We start from the raw sequence: 24,200 nt of genomic DNA on the forward strand, positions 1-24,200 counted from the left end.
CTGAGGTAGGAGAACTGCTTGAACCTGGGAGGCAGAAGTTGCAGTAAGCTGAGATCGCATCACCGCACCCCAGCTTAGGCCACAAGAGCGAAACTTTGTCTCAAAAAAAAAAAAAAAGGGCTAGGCGCAGTGGCTCTCGCCTGTAATCCCAGCACTTTGGGAGGCTGAGGCGGGTGGATCATGAGGTCAGGAGATTGAGACCATCCTGGCTAACACAGTGAAACCCCGTCTCTACTAAAAATACAAAAAAAATTAGCTAGGCATGGTGGTGGGTGCCTGCAGTCTCAGCTACTCGGGAGGATGAGGCTGGAGAATGGCGTGAACCCAGGAGGCAGAGGTTGCAGTGAGCCGAGATCGCACCACTGCCCTCCAGCCTGGGCAACAGAGCGAGACTCCGTCTCAAAAAAAAAAAAAAAAGATTCAGCTCTTTTGTGAAAAATATTCAAAGATTCCTTTTTCCAAAACATCAGCAAGCCAAACATTTGGCCATATGTTTATTTGCTATGTAAACTATAAACACATACAATACATGCTACGAAACACAGTTTTTTAAAATTTAACTGTCAAGAAAGTGTATAGTGTTATAATACAATGGCACATGTTTATATTTTATTTCAAATTGGTTTGCTTATCACCTATTTCAAACCATTAATAGTGAAATGTTACTTGTGGATAATTAAAAATTATCTATTTGCATTATTAACAATAAACAATTCCAACAAATTAATAAGAATTAACCATGTCAAATATTAGTATTCCAAAAACGGGATTTGCAGAAATGATTATATAAAATATAGCAGCCAATTTCAGTTTACTTTGCCAATAGGATTTCAGCATTTGCTTTTTTTGGGAAGACATAAGACATCCTTTGATTTCTTGAGGTGCATTAACTGCCACACCCAACAGCCAAATCCAGGCCAGCGGTTCATGGAACGGCTCTGGACCACCGATCACTGAGGAATCCTTAGGACTTGAGTAGCGCTGCATGTTCCACTGATATTACATATGATGAAAAGAGACATTACAAGCCAATATCAAAGTCAAAGGAAAAGAAAATAGGAACGTTCAAATCATTTGCGACAAGGTTTTTCTACAAATATTTTAGATGCCATCTTTCAGGAAAACAAGATTTAATGTGTATCTGGATTTTACAGTATCTATGTTCTAACTGAAAATTTAACAAAGCAGTCAGATGGAATTACATCTAGGATTACAAACCTGTTCATTCAACACTACTGAGCACCCACTCTGTGCACAGCACTGTGCTAATCTTTTACAAGTTGAGTTTAATGTCTTTATCAAGCATGACCTTAGTGTGAGGTAAAAATACATTAAATTAGCGTCAACTCATTAGTCTGCTTGTGGTCATGTATGGAATCCCGGGCCAGCTGGCTTCCCTGTGCCACGTCACCAGTTTCTCAGTCTCCTCATTCACTCAGACAAATACGTGCACACTGTGTGTTAGGCAATGTGCCAGTCACTCAGATACCACAATCTGGTATAGGTTCAAAGAATGCAAATTGATCATATTAACCTATGCAGAACAATTAGAAAGGTAGATTATTTTTCCAAAATGGTCCAAAGCAAACTAGAAGGTGTTTCTACTGGTCATACCACACCACAGACCGGTAAGTGCCTTTATAGACTGGGAACTAACTTGGAAGTCTCATGCTGTAGTCTAAATAGCCTAGATCATTTTTGGTCTCAGAAGTCTATTTTTTGGAGCACCTGACCCATATAAATCATTCCATACTTAAATCGATTGGTAAACTAAACCTGAACATAAAAAGAGCCAAAAGTGAAGGCAGTTTATAATGTAATGTACTTCAACAGCATTACTCTCCTCATGAGAAATGAATAATACATCAGTAATTCAGGATTGGTTCAACATTTTTTTTTTTTTTGAGATAGAGTCTTGCCCTATCACCCAGGCTGGAGTGCAGTGGTGCTATCTCGGCTCACTGCAACCTCCACCTCCCAGGTTCAAGCAATTCTCCTGTCTCAGCCTCCCAAGTAGCTGGGATTACAGGCGCGCGCCACCACGCCCAGCTAATTTTTTGTATCTTTAGTAGAGATAGGGATTCACCATGTTGGCCAGGCTGGTCTCGAACTCCTAACCTCGTGATCCACCCGCCTCGGCCTCCCAAAGTGCTGGGATTACAGGCGTGAGCTACCGCCCAGCCAGTTCAACATTTTTCAAAGCACTAACCCTACCCCAAACTCATGTAATACTAACTTGACTTTTATACAAGTTGCACAGAATGCAGAGGGCAGAATTTGGCCCCAAAACCTTCCACAGAATATTAGAGGTGATTGGTCCTTCCACTCTGAGTAGAACCTAAGAATTCCAAGAGTCTCCTAATAGGATACTGGCCTTCAGGAGAAATGGCCCTGCTGGATCCCATCAGTTAGGACTCTAGTTAACTGCTGTAGAAGGGTGACCTACTACGACCCTTTAGGGGAAGGCAGAGAGCTGGGAGCCTGGCTGCCACTTAGTGAATCCAACACTGGCTTAAAGCTATGCACTGAATAAAGTGCTCGGTACATTCTGCTTCTCACCTGGAATGAAAATACACACTTATCCTAGGAATTAACCTACTTACAGGTTTGGGGGACAAGAATGTCAAGGGCTAAAAGAATCCCAAGAAAAAGTATGAAGCATCGACTAGGAGGGAACAAATGCTTCTAGTAGTGTTCTTAGAATTCTTAGGATCTGAAATGTCAGAATGAGTCATATGCTGGTCATGCTCCATACAATGAAAGCAGTCCTGCTTGATACTATTCACACAGTGCATTACTTCACGGGGGTGGAAGGGAACAGTCTGTCGCCATTTGATAGTACGGTTCCAGAATGAAAACAAAACCACTGAATAAATCAGGGTAAGCAGTGTGTAATACTCCTTCCTGTCCATCGGTTTTCCACAGGGTGATTTGCATTGCCTGAGAGAAAGGAGGCAAGATACCTATCCCTTCTGATACACACAGGCACGGCCACTACCTCCTCCAATTGCCAATTTCAGAAGCTAACACACGAGCCCTCCAGTTCGTACCCTGAATATGGTACAGAAGACTAGGAATGGAGTAGTTCAGTCTAAAAGAAGATCACAGGTAACAGAATGCTTATATAAACTAGACTGCTTTTGACATCTGTAAGAAAACTGTATAGATGGCAGCTGGAAAAAAAAAAAGATTGTTCCCATCTGTCAGCAAAACTGTTGAGCTATACTCAGCTGAAGTCCTCATCGGGATTCTGTTGATCCAGCAGACGGACATGTGTGAATGGGAAGTGACCTCGTTTGCCATTACACTCCCCTTCCCACTGACCACTCACATTAATCTTCGTAACCTTTACCAGCTCACCGACCTGCAGGAGGAGAATAAGGAGAGCACTTTATTTCCAGTTAGGAATGCAGCTGCAGAACTCCGTTCTCTGGCCAGCACACCCTGCCCGTGTGATTGCTCTAGGGATGTGACAGAAATGGCCCCTTGCTGCCTCCCCAGCCCCAGCCACCAGACTGGTTCCTTGTGCTTAATGCAGGCAGAAGGAAGAAGTGTGTTTAGCAGTGCAGAAAAACAGAGAATACAGAAAGTAAAACAGGATCCCAGATAATGATACTTTTTGATTAAAAAAGGAAAGTGGTAATTATTGGAAATCGCAAGTGTCTCTGAACAAGCAATCCCAACTTCAGTGAGTGAGCTAGTATTCGCTTTCTTTGTACTCACTACCCTCGGCTTTCTACCTGCTCCGCAGACCCTGTCCGAGGAGAAGCAACCTTCTCCCCTCTTTTTTTGTGTTTTTTCTTTTTTTTGAGATGGAGTCTTGCTCTCTTGCCCAGGCTGGAGTGCAATGGCATGATCTCAGCTCAATGCAGCCTCCGCCTCCCAGGTTCAAGCAATTCTTCTGCCTCAGCCTCCAGAGTAGCTGGGACTACAGGTGCCCGCCACTATGCCCAGCTAATTTTTGTATTTTTAGTAGAGATGGAGTTTCACCATTTTGGCCAGGCTGGTTTTGAACTCCTGACCTCGTAATCCACCCGCCTTGGCCTCCCAAAGTGCTGGGATTACAGGCGTGAGCCACGGCGCCCGGCCACCTTCTCCCATCTTTGGCGTACGGCAGCAGCACAGTCCCCCAGCCCACTCGCACACATGTCCTGGTCTATTACCGCTTGCACAGCAGAAAGCGATCATGGCAAGCATAGGTCCCTTGGTCCTAGAAAATCAAGTGTTCCCATCACCTCCTGACCAAGGCAAGCCTTTTCCCATATGGGCAGGGAGAGGTCCAAACTCCAAATCCAATTAGCTCTCAGAAAACCCCCACCTCATTAAGCAAGCTCTACTTGACAAGCCACTGCCTGCCCAGCCCCCCAATCCCACCCATTCAACAGACCTTGCTGCTCCCTCAATGCTGCTGATTACCTGATCATTACCCAATGAGGGGTCAAAAAAACCAACTATGGTTGGGCACAGTGGCTCATGCCTGCAATCCCAGCACTTGGTGGGCCTGACACAGGTGGATGGATTGCTTCAGCTCAGAGTTTGAGACCAGCCTGAGTAACATGGTGAAACCCATCTCTACAAAAAATACAAACATTAGCTGGGTGTGGTGGTGGCCGCTCACAGTCCCAGCTACTCCGGAGGCTGAGGTGGGAGGATTGCTTGAGCCCAGGAGGCAGAGGTTGCAGTGAGCTGAGATCACACCACTCCATTCCAGCCTGGGCAATAGAGCCAGACCCTGCCTCAAAAAACAAAAACAAAAAACCCCCCTGTATTTCAGCATGTATTTACGAAATGTCTCGTTGCAAAATGAAATATAAAGTTGCTTTTTTGTTTCTTTTTTGAGACAGAATCTCGGTCTGTCACCCAGGCTGGAGTGCAGTGGCGGGATCTCAGCTCACTGCAAGCTCCGCCTCCTAGGTTCACGCCATTCTCCTGCCTCAGCCTCCCAAGCAGCTGGGACTACAGGTGCCTGCCACCACACCTGGATGCTATTTTAAAAATATTTTTAGTAAAGATGGGTTTCACCTTGTTAGCCAGGATGGTCTTGATCTCCTGACCTCGTGAGCCGCCCACCCTGGCCTCCCAAAGTGCTGAGATTACAGGCGTGAGCCACTGTACCCGGCCGAAATATAAAGTTTTAACAATCTACGATATATTTCTATCCTGCTATGAAACTTCAGAGGTCAGTCTGGTGAATGGATTCACCCCATGGCAAAATGCTGAATGGTGAAGCATAGCCTCAGATGCCATGCCACTGGACTAAAGAGTTTTATGACCATCCTTTAAGTATCAATATTTGAATTCTGGGCATACTCTGTTCATTTGGTTTCATTAAACCAACTACTATTTACTGAATTATTATATAGCAGAGGGCATTTTATATTTTATAACTTTATATTACATTAAAATATAAGGTATTTTCCAATCCTCATAATCATCCTGCAATACAGGAACTGCTTTCATTTTACAAATGGAAAGACGGCAGTTTAGAGAAATGGTGTGATACATGTGCCACACAGGTGGCAGTTAGTGACAGAGCTGGGAATTTGAGCCCAGAGCTATCCGGTTCCAAAGCCCATTTATGCTTTTTATCTTTTATTTTTTGAGACAAGGTCTCACTCTGTCACTTAGGCTGGAGTGCAGTGACACCATCATGGCTCACTGCAGCCTGTATAACTCTCGGGCTCAGGGGATCCTCCCACCTTAGCCTCCTGAGTAGCTGGGACTACAGGTGCACACCACCATGCCCAGCTAATTCCAGGCATGAGCCTCCGCACCATGTATGCATTTTATACAGTATCAGGAACTTTCAAATCATGCTCCTGGGGTTGTACTGGGTTCCCTAAAAACGTCCGCAGGCCATCTATTGACCAAAGCCCACGGAGGTCCAGCCGCAGGGCCTCATTTACAGATGGACAGCTGGCCTCCTGGCCCCTCTGCTGCCTCCTAAAGACCTCTCTAAAAATCACAGAGGCCTCAAGTCATTGTATGGGTCATAGGATGCTGAGAAAATGAGGGACAGAAAGAAGGGGATAGAGAGACACATAAGATACAGAGGTTGAGAAAAAATAGCAGTGGGCTGGGTGCGGTGGCTCATGCCTGTAATTCCAGCACTGTGGGAAGCTGAGATGGGGGGATGGCTTGAGCCCAGGATTTTGAGAGCAGCCCTGGCAAAAGAGTGAGACCTTGTCTCTACAAAAATGTTAAAAAGCCAAGCGCGCTGGTGTGCGCCTGTGGTCCCAGTTACTCGGGAGGCTGAGGCAGAAGGTCACTTGAGCCTCCTGGGAGGTCGAGGCTGCCCTCCAGCCTGGGCAACAAGACCCTTCTGCAGAAACAGAAAAAACCAAGCAGCTAAATCTGCCTGTGTCATGAAGATGAAGGCTGAGCACACGTGTGAAGGAAGGAGAGGAAGGGATGATGGTGCGCTATCCTTCCACACAGATTAACAATCCTCACAGGCTGCTACCACCAGGGCTCTCACCGCACCTGGCCTGCCAGCAACTTTAGAATTCAAAGTTTCTCACATGTGGGCCAGGCGCTGTGGCTCACGTCTGTAATCCCAGCACTTTGGGAGGCCAAGGTAGGAGGATCACTTGAGCTCAGGAATTCAAGACCAGCCTGTGTACTATAGTGAAACCTCGTTTCTACAAAAAATTAAAAAATTGACTGGGTGTGGTGGCTCACGCCTGTGATCCCAGTACTTTGGGAGGGCGAGGTGGGTGAATCACCAAGTCAGGAGTTCAAGACCAGCCTGGCCAAATTGGTGAAACCCCATCTCTACTAAAATACAAAAATGAGCCAGACATGGTGGCATGCGCCTATAATCCCAACTCCTTGGGAGGCTGAGGCAGAGAACAGCTTGAACCCAGGAAGCAGAGGTTGCAGTGAGCCGAGACTGTGTCACTGCACTCCAGCGTGGACAACAGAGCTACACTCTGTCTCAAAAAATAAAATAAATAAATAAATGAGCCAGGCATAGTGGTGTGCGCCTGTAGTCCCAGCTACTCAAGAGGCTGACATGGGAGGACTGCTTGAGCCCGGGAGGTAGAGATTGCAGTGAGCCAAGATAGTACCACTGCACTCTAGCCTGGGCGACACAGCAAAACTCTCTTTAAAAAAAAAGGGTTCTGACATGCCCCAGCCCAGCCAGGCTAGGCAACAATAGCAAGACTGTGTCTCTTCAAAAAAAAAAAAATTAGTAAGGCATCATGGTGTGCAACTGTAGTTCCAGTTACTCAGGAGACTGAGGCAGGAGGACCACTTAAGCCTGGGAGTTTGAGGCTGTAGTGAGCTGAGTGCACCACTGCACCCCACCCTGGTGGAGAGAGCAAGATTCTGTCTCCAAAAAAAGGAGAAGCATCTTGGCTGGGCACGGTGGCTCACGCCTGTAATCCCAGCACTTTGGGAGGCTGAGGTGGGCAGATCACGAGGTCAGGAGATTGAGACCATCCTGGTTAACAGTGAAACTCCATCTCTACTAAAAATACAAAAAAATTAGCCAGGCATGGTGGTGGGCACCTGTAGTCCCAGCTACTCGGGAGGCTGAGGTAGCAGAATGGCGTGAACCCAGGAAGTGGAGCTTGCAGTGAGCCGAGATCCCACCACTGCACTCCAGCCTGGGCGACAGAGCGAGACACCATCCCAAAAGAAAAAAAAAAGAATATGGTCTGATAACTTAAGGCCCGTCTTCTCTACTAACATCCCCAATATCTGCTATATCTGAATTCGTTATTTTACTCATATTGGAAACAAACACAGAAGGGCCAGGCGCGGTGGCTCATACCTGTAATCCCAACACTTTCGGAGGCCGACGCGGGCACATCACTTGAGGACAGGAGTTCGAGACCAGCCTGGCCAACATGGTGAAACTCTATCTCTACTAAAAATACAAAAATTGGCCAGGCATGATGGCTCATGCCTGTAATCCCAGCTACTAGGGAGGCTGAGGCAGGAGAATCGCTGGAACCCAGGAGGCAGAGGTTGCAGTGAGCCAAGATCACGCCACTGCACTCCAGCTTGGGTGACAGAGTAAGACTCTGTCTCAAAAAGAAAACACAGGGCCATGAGGGAGCGTCTGGAGCACTGGAAACGTTCTTTTGCCTGGATGGCTGTCACACAGGCGCACGTGGATGTAAACTCATCAAACTGGATCCCTGAGATTTTGTGGAAGGTGGCTCTTTAGGATATAGCCTTAAGTACACTATTCTATTTGAAAGCAAAATCTGTTTAAATACCTCAGTGTTGACCGGGCGCGGTGGCTCACACCTGTAATCCCAGCACTTTTGGAGGCCAAGGTGGGCGGATCACCTGAGGTCGGGAGTTTAAGACCAGCCTGACCAACATGGAGAAACCCCATCCCTACTAAAAATACAACATTAGCCAGGCGTGGTGGCACATGCCTCTAATCCCAGCTACTCGCGAGGCTGAGGCAGGAGGATCGCTTGAACCTGGGAGGCGGACGCTGCGGTGAGCCGAGATCGTGCCATTGCACTCCAGCCTGGGCAACAAGAGCGAAATTCTGTCTCAAAATAAATATATAAATACATATATACATACATACATACCTCAATGTTATATTGTCTTCATTCTTTTTCTGAGACAGACTCTCACTCAGTCACCCAGCCTGGAGTGCAGTGGTGCAATCTTGGCTCACTGCAACCTTCACCTGCCGGGTTCAAGCAATTCTCCTGCCTCAGCCTCCCAAGTAGCTGGTACGACAAGTGCGCGCCATCACGCCCAGCTAATTTTTTTTTTTTTTGTATTTTTAGTAGAGACGGGGTTTCACCATGCTGAGCAGGCTGGTCTCGAACTCCTGACCTCGTAATCCACCCACCTCAGCCTCCCAAAGTGCTAGGATTACAGGCGTGAGCCACCACGCCCAGCCTATGTTGTCTTTATTCTTAAGCATCTAAAGTGTGGTCTCAAATCACATCCCACAGAGCTCTAAGAGGTGAAGGGTAGGTTCAAAAGTGGACCAGTCCCACCCCTTGCTGTTAACACAGAACGATACCAATTTCTCAAAATGTGGGGCAAAGCCTGCTGATGTGCCTTCAGATCTTTTCTTTTCTCTCTTTTTTTTTTTTTTGAGACCTAGTCTGGCTCTGTCGCCCAGGCTGGAGTGCGGTGGCGCAATCTCTGCTCACTGCAAGCTCCGCCTCCCAGGTTCACGCCATTCTCTTGCCTCAGCCTCCCGAGTAGCTGGAACTACAGGTACCCGCCACCACGCCCAGCTAATTTCTTGTATTTTTAGTAGAGACAGGGTTTCACCGTGTTAGCCAGGATGGTCGTGATCTCCTGACCTCGTGATCCACCTGCCTCGGCCTCCCAAAGTGCTGGGATTACAGGCGTGAGCCACGGTGCCTGGCCTTCTTTCAGACTTCTAAGGGATAAATGAGTAGGGATTTGTATGAGGCAAGATGTTATTGGGGAAAGGAATTATGTGTAAATTAGACCTTTGGACCATATCAGAACTATTTTTAATGTATAGATTCTTTTTTTTTTTTTTGAGACGGAGTCTCACTCTGTCGCCTAGGCTGGAGTATAGTTGCACAGTCTCGGCTAACTGCAACCTCCGCCTCCCGGGTTCACGCCATTCTCCTGCGTCAGCCTCCCAAGTAGCTGGGATTACAGGAGACCGCTACCACGCCTGGCTAATTTTTTGTATTTTTAGTAGAGACAGGGTTTTACCGTGTTAGCCAGGATGGTATCAGTCTCCTGACCTCGTGATCCGCCCACCTCGGCCTCCCAAAGTGTTGGGATTACGGGCGTGAGCTACCGCGCCCGGCCCTTTTTTTTTTTTTTTAGATGGAGGCTCCGTCTTGTCACTCAGGCTGGAGTGCAGTGGCTCAATCTCGGCTCACTGCAACCTCCGCCTCCCAGGTTCAAGCAATTCTCCTGCCTCAGCCTCCCGAGTAGCTGGGATTACAGGTGCCCGCCACCGCGTCCGTCTAATTTTTTTTTTTTGAGACAGAGTCTTGCTCTGTCGCCCAGGCTGGAGTGCATTGGCCGAATCTCAGCTCACTGCAAGCTCCGCCTCCCGGGTTCACGCCATTCTCCTGCCTCAGCCTCCCGAGTAGCTGGGACTACAGGCGCCCGCCACCTCGCCCGGCTAGTTTTTTGTATTTTTTAGTAGAGACGGGGTTTCACCGTGTTAGCCAGGATGGTCTCGATCTCCTGACCTCGTGATCCACCCGTCTCAGCCTCCCAAAGTGCTGGGATTACAGGCTTGAGCCACCGCGCCCGAACATAATTTTTTTGTATTTTTAGTAGAGATGGGGTTTCATCATGTTGGCCAGGCTGGTCTCCAACTCCTGACCTCGGGTGAGCTGCCCACGTTGGCCTTCCAAAGTGCTGGGATTACAGGTGTGAGCCACCGTGCCCGGCCAGATTCTCTTGGTTCTACCCTACAGAGGAAAACCGTATCAAAATCCAATTTTTTTTTTACACCTGGTATGGTGGCATGTGCTGTAGTCCCAGCTACTTGGGAGACTGAGGGCAGAGGAACCCTTGAGCCCAGAGTTTTTTTTTTCTTTTTGAGACAGTGTATTGCTCTGTCACCCAGGCTGGAGAGCAGTGGCACAATTCTGGCTCACTGCAAACTCCATCTCCCGGATCCTTGTGCCTCAGGCTCCTGAGGACCTGGGATTATAGGTGCCCACCACCATGCTCAGCTAATTTTTGTATTTTTAGTGGCGACCAGGTTTCACCATACTGGACAGGCTGGTCTGCAACTCCTGACCTCAAGTTATTCGCCCAACTCGGCCTCCCAAAGTACTGGGATTACAGGCATGAGCTACCTTGCCCAGCTGAGCCCAGGAGTTTGAGGCTTTGCCCATCAATGCAGTGAAACTCTCTCTTTAAAAAAAAAAAAAAAAAAAAAAAAAGAGGCCAGACGCAGTGGCTCACCTATAATCCCAGTGCTTTGGGAGGCCAAGCAGGAGGAGGATTGCTTGAAGCCAAGAGTTCAAGATCAGCTTAGGCTCCAAAGCAAGACCCCATTTCTACAAAATTAAAAGGACAAAATTAGCCAGGTACAATGGCACGTGCCTGTAGTCCCAACTACTTGGGAGGCTGAGATAGGGGGATCACAAGCCCAGGAGTTTGGGGCTACAGTGAGCTACACAACTGGGCACCCTCACTTAGAGCAAAGCCTGATCTCAAAGAAAGAAAGAAAGAAAAAAAAAACAACCAAAAAGAAAAATCTTTTCTTTTTTTTTTTTTTTTGAGACGGAGTCTCGCTCTGTCGCCCAGGCTGGAGTGCAGTGGCCAGATCTCAGCTCACTGCAAGCTCCGCCTCCCGGGTTCACGCTATTCTCCTGCCTCAGCCTCCCGAGTAGCTGGGACCACAGGCGCCGCCACCTCGCCCGGCTAATTTTTTGTGTTTTTAGTAGAGACGGGGTTTCGCCGTTTTAGCCAGGATGGTCTCGATCTCCTGACCTTGTGATCCGCCCGTCTCGGCCTCCCAAAGTGCTGGGATTACAGGCTTGAGCCACCGCGCCCGGCCGAAAAATCTTTTCTTTACAGTTGATTAGGTTCTTGGCAGAGAGATTCAAATATAGGGGGATGAGATAATGGCTATGCCATAACTGAAATGAATCTTTTTTTGTTTTTGTTTCTGTTTTTTGAGAAAGAGTTTTGCACTTGTTGCCCAGGCTGGAGTGTAAAGGCACTGGGTTCAAGTGATTCTCCTGCCTCAGCCTCCTGAGTAGCTGGGATTATGGGCATGTGCCCCCATGCCTGGCTAATTTTGTATTTTTCACAGAGATGGGATTTCAAAATGTTGGTCATGCTGGTCTTGAATCCCTGATCTCAGGAGTTCACCCACCTCGACCTCCCAAAGTGCTGGGATTACAGGTGTGAACCACTGCACCTGGCCTGATTCTGATTTTTAAATGGATAAAGAATAAAATTTGTAAGCAATCAATTGGGCTAATTAACCTGACTAAAATGGCCTTGAAGTAAAAATACCTCAAGGGAGACCTTACTAAAATTAAATAACCCTTTGTGATTTTGGGGGCCTTTCTCCTGAAATGTTGAAAGCCATGAAAATTCTCCCGAGATCCCAAAGGCACTATGGTGATATTTAGAGACCAGGGCTTCCTGTGGCGCCAGACGCTGCCTTAGGCTTTTTCTTTTTTTTTTTGAGACGGAGTCTCATTCTGTTGCCCAGGCTGGAGTGCAATGGCGCAATCTCGGCTCACTGCAAGCTCCGCCTCCCAGGTTCATGCCATTCTCCTGCCTCAGCCTCCTGAGTAGCTGGGACTGCAGATGTCCGCCACCACGCCTGGCTAATTTTTTGTATTTTTAGTAGAGATGGGGTTTCACCGTGGTCTCGATCTCCTGACCTCGTGATCTGCCCGCCTTGAGCTCCCAAAGTGCTGGGATTACAGGCGTGAGCCACCGTGCCCGGCCTGCCTTAGGTCTTTAACAGTTTGGAGGAAGGGGTGGCTGCCGACTCTGGCTGGAGGAGGGCAGAGGAAGAATGCCGGAAGGAGTTGGGTATTCTAAGAACCACCATGGTGAAACCCCATCTCTACTAAAAATGCAAAAATTACCTGGGCGTGGTGAGGCGCCTATAGTCCCAGCTTACTTGGGAGGCTGAGGCAGGAGAATCACTTGAACCCTGGAGGTGGAGCCAACATAGTGCCACTGCACTCCATCCTGGGTGACAGGAGCAAAAACTCCGTTACAAAAAAAAAAAAAATCCTGAAAAGATCTGGAGCCGGGCGCAGTGGCTCACACCTGTAAAAAAAAAATTAGCCGGGTGTGGTGGCAGGCGCCTGTAGTCCCAGTTACTGGGGAGGCTGAGGCAGGAGAATGGCATGAACCCAGGAGGTGGAGCTTGCAGTGAGCTGAGATCGCGCCACTGCACTCCAGCCTGGGTGACAGAGCGAGACTGTCTCAAAAAAAAAAAAAAAAAAAAAAGAGAAAAGAAAGAACAAAGACTGTAACATTGAGGTATTTAAACATAGATTTTACTATCAAGTAGAATGGTGGACTTAAGGCTATATCCTAGGCCGGGCGCGGTGGCTCAAGCCTGTAATCCCAGCACTTTGGGAGGCCGAGACGGGCGGATCACAAGGTCAGGAGATCGAGACCATCCTGGCTAACACAGCGAAACCCCGTCTCTACTAAAAACACAAAAAATTAGCCGGGCGAGGTGGCGGCACCTGTGGTCCCAGCTACTCGGGAGGCTGAGGCAGGAGAATGGCGGGAACCCGGGAAGCGGAGCTTGCAGTGAGCTGAGATCCGGCCACTGCACTCCAGCCTGGGCGACAGAGTGAGACTCCGTCTCAAAAAAAAAAAAAAAAAGGCTATATCCTAAAGAACCACAATCCACAAAACACCTAGAAAAGTTGACTAAAATATAACAAGCATCCTTCTGTCTTTCCCTTTTGAGGAAGCAACTCCAGCTGTATCATGGAGTCACTGGTAAAGAAGACCAAACGTGGTTACTCCAGTTTCTTTGCTCCCAAGGAACGTAACGAACACTGGTCATTCCCTAATTCTATGTAGTTTTCAAGGCTAATCGTGATCCTGGTGCAGTCAGATCTAGAATTAGTGTAGGAACAAAAGATTACCCAGCTGATCAGTGAGTTTCAGAGATAATAAGAATAAAACCAGAACCCAAATGGTATTCATTTTTGGAATTCACTGTACAGGGGGCATCACAGAACTCTGATTTTCTTTGCTGGTGCAAACCCAGGTGACCGCTTTTCTAGGTCCCTACTACCAACCAGAAGCACATCAATGACTGCAAACATTCCTTTCATCCAGACTTGCTTTCAGTGAGCTCAGGGCAGGACGCACACACAAATTCATATACACAACACAATGGAAAAGCAAGTAGAGAGAGGCAGCACATGCGCCTTGTCTTCTAACCTCCTGGGCTCAAGAAATTTTCCTACCTCAGCCTCCCAAGCAGCTGAGACCACAGGTGCACACCACCATGCCTGGCTTTTTTTTTTTTTTGAGACGGAGTTTCGCTCTTGTTGCCCAGGCTGAAGTGCTACGGCACCATCTCGGCTCACTGCAATCTCTGCCTCCCGGGCTCAAGTTATTCTCCTGTCTTAGCCTCCCAAGTAGCTGGCATTACAGGCGCCCACCACCATGCCCCGCTAATTTTTGTATATTTAGTAGAGACAGGGTTTCATCGTACCAGTCAGGCTGGTCTTAAACTCCCGATCTCAGGTGATCCACCCGCCTGGGCCTCCCAAAGTGCTAGGATTACAGGCGTGAGCCACTGCGCCTGGCATGTATGTTTTGTTTTTGTTTTTTGTTTTTAGATCACCTAATTTTTAAAAAAATTTTTTTGTGGAGACTGGGTCTCACCATGTTGCCCAGACTGACTACAAACACCTGGACTCAAGCAAGCCTCCCACCTCAGCCTCTGAAAGTGCTGGAATTACAGGCGAAAGTCACAGCACCTGGCCAAACATCCGCCTGTTGTTTTTGTAGCTTTATTAGAACATAGCAAGCTCATTTGTTGTTTTATCTATGATTTCTTTCTTGCTACAATGGCAGAGTTGGGACACAGAATTTAAGGCCCTCAAAAACCTTCACAGAAAAGGTTTGCAGACCCCTGATCTAAGTAACAGGTAGTATATCTAGGGCCCATCAACAGTCTTTCAAATTGATGGAAACAAATGAGGACAATTCAGCCTTAACGATTCACCTGCATCAGCGACGGACTGAAACTGGCATAGGTGGAAAAGGGAGACAGGCCTTACCCTGGCTCTGGTGTGAGTCACAAAAGATCTCTAGCTCAACTGATAATGCCTGAAGCTAAGCTCCCCATGCCCTTGATAAGCAGTGACCACATACAGTACATACGTTTTAGCTCAACATAAAGACATTTCTAAAAATTGGCCAGGCACAACAGCTCACACCTGTAATCCCAGCACTTTGGGAGGCCAAGGTGGTTGAATCACCTGAGGTCAGGAGTTTCAGACCAGCCTGGCCAACATGGTGAAATCCTGTCTCTACTAAAACTACAAAAATTAGTCGGGCATGGTGGTGTGTGCTTGCAATCCCAGCTACTCAGGAGACTAAGGCAGGGGAATCGCTTGAACCTGGGAAGCAGAGGTTGCACTGAGCCGAGATCGTGCCACTGTACTCCAGCCCACGCGATGGAGCGAGATTTTGTCTCAAAGAGAAAAAAAAAAAAAAAAATCCAAAAAAACCCAATACCCAAATCAAAAAGAAAAACTTACTAAAATCATAAACCAGTTTTCTACTCAAATCTTTATTTATAAGATTTGTGTTTCACAGCAGGTAGAAAAGCTCAACCATTTTCTTGAGCAGTAAAGCCTCTAATTAAGGCAGGCATGATTAAATCTCTTTGAGAAAGGAAATGCAAATAGAAGCAAAATTCATGTGATAACTGGTTTCTCCTGGGTCAGCTGGCTTGTTCCATGGTTTTTCTTTTTTTGAGACAGAGTCTCACTCTGTCACCCATGCTGGAGGGCAGTGTCATCATCTCAGCTCACTGCAGCCACGACCTTTCAGGCTCAGGTGATCCTCTCTCCTCAGCCTCCCGAGTAGCTGGGACCACAGGCATGTGCCACCATGCCTGGCTAATTTTTTGTAGAGATGGCATTTTGCCATGCTGCCTAGGCCGGTCTCCAACTCCTGAGCTCAACTGATCTGTCCACCTCGGCCTCATAAGGTGCTAGCATTACAGGTACGAGCCAACACGCCTAGCGTTTGATCCATGTTTTCATACTTACTTCAACCCAGTGCTAACAAACTCTGGAATAAATATCAAGAGTTACACCGGCCGGGCGCGGTGACTCAAGCCTGTAATCCCAGCACTTTGGGAGGCCGAGACGGGCGGATCACAAGGTCAGGAGATCGAGACCATCCTGGCTAACACGGTGAAACCCCGTCTCTACTAAAAAATACAAAAACCTAGCCGGGCGAGGTGGCGGGCGCCTGTAGTCCCAGCTACTCGGGAGGCTGAGGCAGGAGAATGGCGTGAACCCGGGAGGCGGAGCTTGCAGTGAGCTGAGATCCGGCCACTGCACTCCAGTCTGGGCGACAAAGCGAGACTCTGTCTCAACAACAACAACAACAACAAAAAAAGTTACACCTAGTGACTCAGTAAGGCCAGACAAAAATTAAAAAAAAAGAGAGAGAGGAAAAAACAAGAAAATAAAAAAGAGTCAGATCCATCATACACACAGCACCATGCCAGATGTTACTGTCATCTCCTCACCTCACAGGAAGACCTGAGGGTAGAAATCTATTTTCCTCCAAACAAAGAATGACAACAAGAGGCAGTGATAACCCTGACAACACACATTCCATTTCTCATTCAAGCCAGGACTGCAGGTGCATGCCACCATGCCTGGCCGTTTGTTTGTTTGTTTTTCCACTTTTTGTTTAAAAAGCTGAGGTCTCACTACATTTCCCAGACTGGTCTTGGACACCTGGTCTCAAGTGGTCCTCCTGCCTCAACCTCCCAGAGCACTAGGATTACAAGTGTGAGCCACTGTGCCCAGTCTGTACTAGCTTTTACACTGAACCATCAGCTCTTCTGCAAAGAAAGGAACGGAGAGAGGAAGGAAGGAAGAAGAAAGGAAGGAGATAAAGGTGTGACTGAGAAAGGAAGGAATAAAGGAATTAACACCATGTAATGGCTGGCCAGAAGGAAGTGGGCTACCGAAGGTATTTCACCAGTTAAGGCAAAAATTAACTCCTGAGGAAGAACTGGCTTCTTAAATGATTGAGAAAGACCCGTGCACCTGCCACTCCTCGGAATGAGGACTTCCGGGTGTGAGTCTCTTCACACCTCTACCATGCCTGCTTCCTCCTGGATTCTTACTCAATGAACACAATCAGTGGTAAGGAACTTCACGTCCCCTGAAGCAAAAACAAGTTTCTGCGGGAAAATTCCGTTTTTTGTTTTTTTTTTTTGAGACGGAGTCTGGCTCTGTCGCCCAGGCTGGAGTGCAGTGGCCGGATCTCAGCTCACTGCAAGCTCCGCCTCCCGGGTTCATGCCATTCTCCCGCCTCAGCCTCCCGAGTAGCTGGGACCACAGGCGCCTGCCACCTCGCCCGGCTAATTTTTTGTATTTTTTAGTAGAGACGGGGTTTCACCGTGTTAGCCAGCATGGTCTTGATCTCCTGACCTCGTGATCCGCCCATCTCGGCCTCCCAAAGTGCTGGGATTACAGGCTTGAGCCACCGCGCCCGGCCCGAAAATTCCGTTTAAGTGCTTTGATAGAGACCACTTATTACACTCAAATCCATCTGAACCCACCTTCTTTAACACAACGACAAACAGAAAGCAAGAAACAGATGAGGATGTGGATGAGGAAAAACATTTGAGGTGAATTCCTGTGAATTCAGGTGGTGTTATTAAAGCAGTCCAAGTGTGTTTAGTAGATCAATTAAGAACATTCAGTTACACAGTTTTAAGCTTACTCATTCCCAAACAGGTTTTCTATGAAAAAGAGAAAACCCAACATTAAATGCCAAAATCAGTGCTTAGCAGCTTTGCCATCTACAACATCCCAATACTGCTGTAGTCAGCATTGCTACAAAGCTCTAAGAGGACCGAGAGGAGACCCTGCAGCAGATCTCTTCTTTCTACATTGTGCACGTTATGTACCTCCAAAGCCAAGGCTGTCTTGTCGTAGGCATTGGGGACTCGCTTCTGGATAACCCTGGCATATATGGGCCCATTCTGGAGGTTAGGGAGCGGAGTGTTGACGCTGGGTTGGGCATAGGGCCCGGGCTCCGGCCCACCCAGTGGCTGTGGGTGGGAACCCTCCTGGTTACCTCCAATCAGAGCCGATACTGAGGCGGAGGCAGGTCTATACTTCTCGACGTAAGGGACTGGAATCATCCCTCTCTTGCCTTCGCTGTCCTCCGCATTCCACCACTGCTCTTCAGGCTTGTCCCGGATTCTCAAGATGTCTCCTTTCTTAAAGGGAAGATCTTCCTCATCATTCCCATTAAAGTCAAAGAGGGCTCGCACATACTCCGCCTCCTCCTGCCTGAGAATCACTCCACTACCCTGCCTGGATCTGGAAACCGGTTCTATCAACGTTGTAGTGTCCAAATAGTGTATTTTGTAGAATTCCAGTAAAGCAGGCAATGAATCAAACTCTTGATCTCCTATTCGGAGTCTGGAGGGGCTCACCCCTGGAAAAAACAGAGCAGGCTGTTATTTAATGATGTACTATACTGGAAATGAAATACAGATTTTATTTTATTTTTTTTAGAATTGGGATCTCACTGTGTTACCCAGGCTGGTCTTGACCTCCAGGGTTCAAGTGATCCTCTCGCCACAAACTCCTGAGTAGCTGGGGCTACAGGAGGCCACCACTGTGCCTGGCCGAAATGGAGATTTCACACCCCATATACATTTAGTCAAGATTTAACCAGAAAAAAAAACTCTAGAAAAAATAACCCTTCTCTTCACAGCATACCGACATCACATTTGGAAGCTGAACTATCCCCTGGGAAGAAGGATGCCCATCACTAGGGCCCCAGGGAAGGATCAGAAGGCCAAGAGACTAGGCTGGTCAGGACGCGCTCTCGTACTTGAATCAAAGACATAGGGGCTTTCAGCACATCCTCCAAACACGTTCTGTCGCTGCCCTATTTACAGAGCAGTGTACGCCTCAAGGTTCTGTTGCATCTTTTTCTGAGACCAAGTCTCACTCTGTCGCCCAGGCTGGAGTGCAGGGGCGCGATCTCGGCTCACTGCAACCTCCGCCTCCCAGGTTCAAGCGAAGCTCCTGTCTCAGCCTCCCGAACAGCTGGGATTCCAGACTCCCGTCACCACACCCAGCTTTTTTTTTTTTTTTTTTGTATTTTTAGTAGAGATGGGGTTTCACCATGTTGGCCAGGCTGGTCTCAAACTCCTGATCTCAGGTAATCCATCCACCTCAGCCTTCCAAAGTGCTGAGATTACAGGCGTGAGCCACTGTGCCCGGACTGCATCTATTTTTCAATCTCAGGAAATGTAGCAAGCTCTCATTTTCCATGGGTCCCTGCTGATGTTCCAGAGGGTGGAGAGAGCTTAGTGTCTACACTGAGCTCATACATTTTTCCCCTCCACATCTAGAATGTATAATTCCGAATAAGAAAAACTGTCTCTTTATTGTTGTGGTTTTTGTTGTTGTTGAGACAGTCTCACTGTGCTGCTCAAGCTGGAGTGCAGTGGCACGATCACAGCTCACTGCAGCCTTGACCTTCCAGGCTCAAGCACTTAGGGAAGCTGAGGCAGGCGGATCCCCGGAGCTCAGGAGTTCAAGACCAGCCTGGCAACATGGTTGTCACTGCAAAAAATTTAAAAAATTAGCTGAGCGTGGTGGCACACTTCTGTAGTCCCAGCTACTCGGGACGCTCAGGTAGGAGGATGGCTTGAGCCTGGGAGGTCAAGGCTACAGTGAGCCATGGTCATGCCAATGCACTCCAGCCTGGACAATGAAGCAAGACTCTGTGTCAAACAAAAATAAAAGAAAATGAATTTTGTTGGACCTGGTGCCTCACACCTCAATCCTAGAACTTTAGGAGGCTGAGGTGGGAGGATCGCTTGAATCCAGGATTTTCAGACCAGCAAAGACTTCACACAGCGAAGACTTTCAACATAGCCAAGACTTCATCACTACAAAAATTATTAAAAATTAGCTGGGTTGGCCGAGCACAGTGGCTCACGCCTATAATCCCAGCACTCTAGGAGGCCAAGGCGGGCGGATCACGAGGTCTGGAGATAGAGACCATCCTGGCTAACACGGTGAAACCCCATCTCTACTAAAAATACAAAAAATTAGCCGGGCGCGGTGGTGGGCGCCTGTAGTCCCAGCTACACGGGAGGCTGAGGCAGGAGAATGGCGTGAACCCGGGAGGCGGAGCTTGCAGTGAGCCGAGATCGTGCCACTGCACTCCAGTCTGGGCAAAAGAATGAGACTCCGTCTCAAAAAAAAAAAAAAAAAAATTAGCTGGGCCTAGTGGTGCACGCCTGCAGTTGTAGTTACTCGGGAAGCTAAGGTGACAGATCGCTTGAGTCCAGGAGTTTGAGAGTACAGTGAGCCATGATCGCGCCAAAGCACTCCAGCCTGGATGACAGAGCAAGACACTGACTCTTAAAAAAAGAAAAACTGGCCGGGCGCGGTGGCTCACGCCTGTAATCCCAGCACTTTGGGAGGCCGAGGCGGGCGGATCACAAGGTCAGGAGATCGAGACCATGGTGAAACCTCGTCTCTACTAAAAATACAAAAAATTAGCCGGGCGCGGTTGTGGGCGCCTGTAGTCCCAGCTACTCGGGAGGCTGAGGCAGGAGAATGGCGGGAACCCGGGAGGCGGAGCTTGCAGTGAGCTGAGATCCAGCCACTGCACTCCAGCCTGGGCAACAGAGCGAGACTCCGTCTCAAAAAAAAAAAAAAAAAAAGAAAAACTAAGTAAGTGTGAAAAAAAAAAATGACTGGGCACAGTGGTTTTCGTCTGTAATCCCAGCACTTTGGGAGGCCAAGGCAGGAGGACTGCTTGAGGCCAGTAGTTCAAGACCAGCCTGGGCAATAAAGTGAGATCCCATCTCTTAAAAAAACAAGAAAATATTAGCCAGGCAAGGTGGTGCATGCCTGTTAGTCCCAGCTACTTGAGAAGCTGAGGTGAGAGAATCGCCTGAGACCAGGTCAAGGCTCCGGTGAGTCGTGACCGTGCCACTGCATTCCGGCCTGGGCAACAAAGCAAGACTGTCTCAAAAAAAAAATCAAAACGAGTTTTGTGAGTTTTTGGCTTTGCGGTCGTCTTGCGACCGGGTGGTCTGGCTCTGTCACCCAGGCGGGAGTGCAGTGGCGTGATCTTAGCTCACTACAACCTCTACCTCCCGGGCTGAAGCCATCCTCTTACCTCAGCCTCCAGAGTAGCTGGTACTACAAGCACGCATCACCACGCCCAACTCATTTTTTGTAGAGAGGGGATTTCGCCACGTTGCCCAAGCCAGTCTCGAATTCCTGAGCTCAAGTGATCCATCTGCCTTGGCCTCCCAAAGTGCTAGCATTACAGGTGTGAGCCACCACACCTGGCCCGGGCTTTGTTTTTTGAGACAGGAGTTTCCCCGCTATGTGGCCCGGGCTGGTCTCAAACTGCTGGGCCCAGCGATCCTCTCACCTTAGTCTCCTGAGTATGTGTTTTTGTTATTTCTTTTTAGAGACAGGTTCTACCTCTGTTGTCCAAGCTGGAGTGCAGTGGTGTGATCATAGCTCACCACAGTCTTAAACTCCTAGGCTCAAGACATTCTCCCACCTCAGCCTTCTAAGTAGCTGGAACTAAAGGTGCAGATGGCATTGCACCCAGATGATTTTTTTTTTTTTGAGACGGAGTCACACTGTCGCCCAGGCTGGAGTGCAGTGGCACAATCTTGGCTCACTGCAACTTCAGCCTCCCGGATTCAAGCAACTCTCCTGCCTCAGCCTCCCAAGTAGCTGGGACTACAGGCCCACGCCACCACACCTGGCTAATTTTTGTATTTTGTATTTTTTAGTAGAGATGGGGTTTTGCCATGTTGGCCAGGCTGGTCTGCAACTCCTGACCTCGTGATCCATCCACCTCCCAAAGGCGTGAGCCACTGTGCCCGGCCCTTCACCCAGCTGATTTTCAAATGTTTTAATAGAGACAGTGTCTTGCTTTACTGCCCAGGCTGCGGTTTTGTTCTTGTTTTCTGAGATGGGGTCTGGCTCTGTCGCCCAGGCTGGAGTGCAGTGGCATGATCTTGGCTCACTGAAATCTCCACTTCCTGGGCTCAAGCCATTCTTTTTTTTTTTTTTTTTTTTTTTTTGAGACGGAGTCTCGCTCTGTCGCCCAGGCTGGAGTGCAGTGGCCAGATCTCAGCTCACTGCAAGCTCCGCCTCCCGGGTTCCCGCCATTCTCCTGCCTCAGCCTCCCAAGTAGCTGGGACCACAGGCGCCGCCACCTCGCCCGGCTAATTTTTTTGTGTGTTTTTAGTAGAGACGGGGTTTCGCCGTGTTAGCCAGGATGGTCTCGATCTCCTGACCTTGTGATCCGCCCGTCTCGGCCTCCCAAAGTGCTGGGATTACAGGCTTGAGCCACCGCGCTCGGCCTCAAGCCATTCTTTCACCTCAGCCCCCGGAGTCGCTGGGACTACAGGTATGCATTACCACGCCCAGTTAATTTTTGTATTTTTTGTAGACATAGGGTTTCACCATGTTGCCCAGGCTGGTCTTGAACTCCTGAGCTCCAGAGATCCACCTGCCTCTGCCTCCCCAAGTGCTGGGATTACAAGCGAAAAGCCACCACGCCCGGCCTATTTTTTTTAAATAATGGTGTTTTGCCATGTCGCCCAGGCAGGTCTTGATCTCCTGAGAACAATCTCGGCTCACTGCAGCCTCCACTTCCCAGGCTCTAGTGATCCTCCCACCTCAGCCTCCTGAGCAACTGGGATTATAGGCACACACCACCACACCTGGCTAGTTTTTGTATTTTTTGTAGAGATGGGGTTTTGCTGTGTTGCCCAGGCTGGTCTTGAACTCCTGGGCTCAAGCGATCTGCGCACCTTGGCCTCCCAAAGTATTGAGATTACAGATGTGAGCCACTGCATCCAGCCTATTAATTTTAATTATTTGCTTATTGTTGGGATTTTTTTTGTGTGTGAAAGGGTCTCTTTATTTTTGAAGACGGAGTCTTGCTCTGTCATCCAGGTTGGAGTGCAGTGGCTGGATGTCTGCTCACTGCAACCTCCACCTTCTGGGTTCAAGCGATTCTCCTGCCTCAGCCCCCCAAGTAGCTGGGATTACAGGTGTGTGCCACCACGCCTGGCTAATTTTTGTAATTTCAGTTGAGACACAGTTCCACCACCAGGCTGGTCTCAAACTCCTGACCTCAAGTGTTCTGACGGCCTCAGCCTCCAAAAGTGCTGGGATGACAGGCGTGAGCCACCGAGCCTGGTATGTGACAGGGCCTCACTCTGCTGTCTAGGCTGGCATGCAGTGGCACAATCGCAGTTCACTGCAACCTTTTTTTTTCTTTTTTTGAGACAGAGTCTCGCTCTGTCGCCCAGGCTGGAGTGCAGTGGCACAATCTCGGCTCACTGCAAGCTCTACCTCCCGGGTTCACGCCATTCTCCTGCCTCAGCCTCCCGAGCAGCTGGGACTACAGGCGCCCGCCACCACGTCCAGCTAATTTTCTTTGTATTTTAGTAGAGAGGGGGTTTCACCGTGTTTGCCAGGATGGTCTCAATCTCCTGACCTCGTGATCCGCCTGCCTCGGCCTCCCAAAGTGCTGGAATTACAGGCGTGAGCCACTGCGCCCGGCTTTTTTTTTTTTTTTTTGAGATAGACTCTTGCTCTGTTGCCCAGGCTGGAGTGCAGTGGTACGATCTTGGCTCACTGCAACCTCCCCATCCTGGGTTCAAGTGATTCTCCTGCCTCAGCCTCCTGAGTAACTGGGACTACAGGCGCCCGCCACCACACCCCGGTAATTTTTTGTATTTTTAGTAGAGATGAGGTTTCACCATGTTGGCAAGGCTGGTCTCAAACTCCTGACCTCAGGTGATCCCACCAACCTTGGCCTCCTAAAATGTTAGGATTACAGGCGTGAGCCACTGCGCCTGGCCGCACCCTCCACTTTCTGGGCTCAAGCAATTCTACAGTCTCAGCTTCCCAAATAGCTGGGGCTATAGGTACAAACCACCCACCAACACCCAGCTAATATATATTTTTTTTTACTTTTTTTTTTTGAGATGGAGTCTCACTCTGTTGCCCAGGCTGCAGTGCAGTGGCACGATCTTGGCTCACTGCAAGCTCCGCCTCCGAGGTTCACTCCATTCTCCTGTCTCAGCCTCCCGAGTAGCTGGGACTATAGGTGCCCACCACCATGTCTGGCTAATCTTTTGTATTTTTAGCAGAGACGGGGTTTCACCGTGTTAGCCAGCATGGTCTTGATCTCCTGACTTCGTGATCCGCCCGCCTCAGCCTCCCAAAGTGCTGGGATTACAGGTGTGAGCCACCACGCCCAGCCTTTTTTTTTGTTTTTTAGATGGAGTCTCGTTCTGTTGCCCAGGCTGGAGTGCAGTGGTGCGACCTCGGCTCACTGCAAGCTCCACCTCCCGGGTTCACGCCATTCTCCTGCCTCTGCCTCCTGAGCAGCTGGGACTACAGGCGCCCGCCACCACGCCCGGCTAATTTTCTTTGTATTTTTAGTGGAGATGGGGTTTCACCATATTGGCCAGG

The 24,200-nt window shown here is 48.7% G+C and overlaps 1 protein-coding gene across 2 annotated transcripts in view; it reads right to left on the bottom strand.

Moving 5' to 3' along the window:
* Positions 1-459: 459 nt before the first annotated feature.
* CRK (CRK proto-oncogene, adaptor protein) overlaps positions 460-24,200 on the bottom strand; it is a 36,374-nt gene continuing 12,633 nt past the window's right edge. Inside the window, exons 2-3 of one of the 2 annotated variants that reach the window (XM_025362163.1) lie at positions 17,782-18,147; positions 460-3,364 (exon numbers count right to left, since the gene is read on the bottom strand). In XM_025362163.1, coding sequence (XP_025217948.1) covers positions 3,357-3,364; positions 17,782-18,147 — 374 coding nt within the window. In that variant the 3' untranslated portion in view covers positions 460-3,356. Of the gene's footprint in view, positions 3,365-17,611; positions 18,148-24,200 lie in introns of both variants that reach the window. The other variant, XM_025362162.1, reaches the window with a different exon arrangement.

This window comes from Theropithecus gelada, chromosome 16 (assembly GCF_003255815.1).
Source record: "Theropithecus gelada isolate Dixy chromosome 16, Tgel_1.0, whole genome shotgun sequence".
Classification (NCBI taxonomy): Eukaryota; Metazoa; Chordata; class Mammalia; order Primates; family Cercopithecidae; genus Theropithecus; species Theropithecus gelada.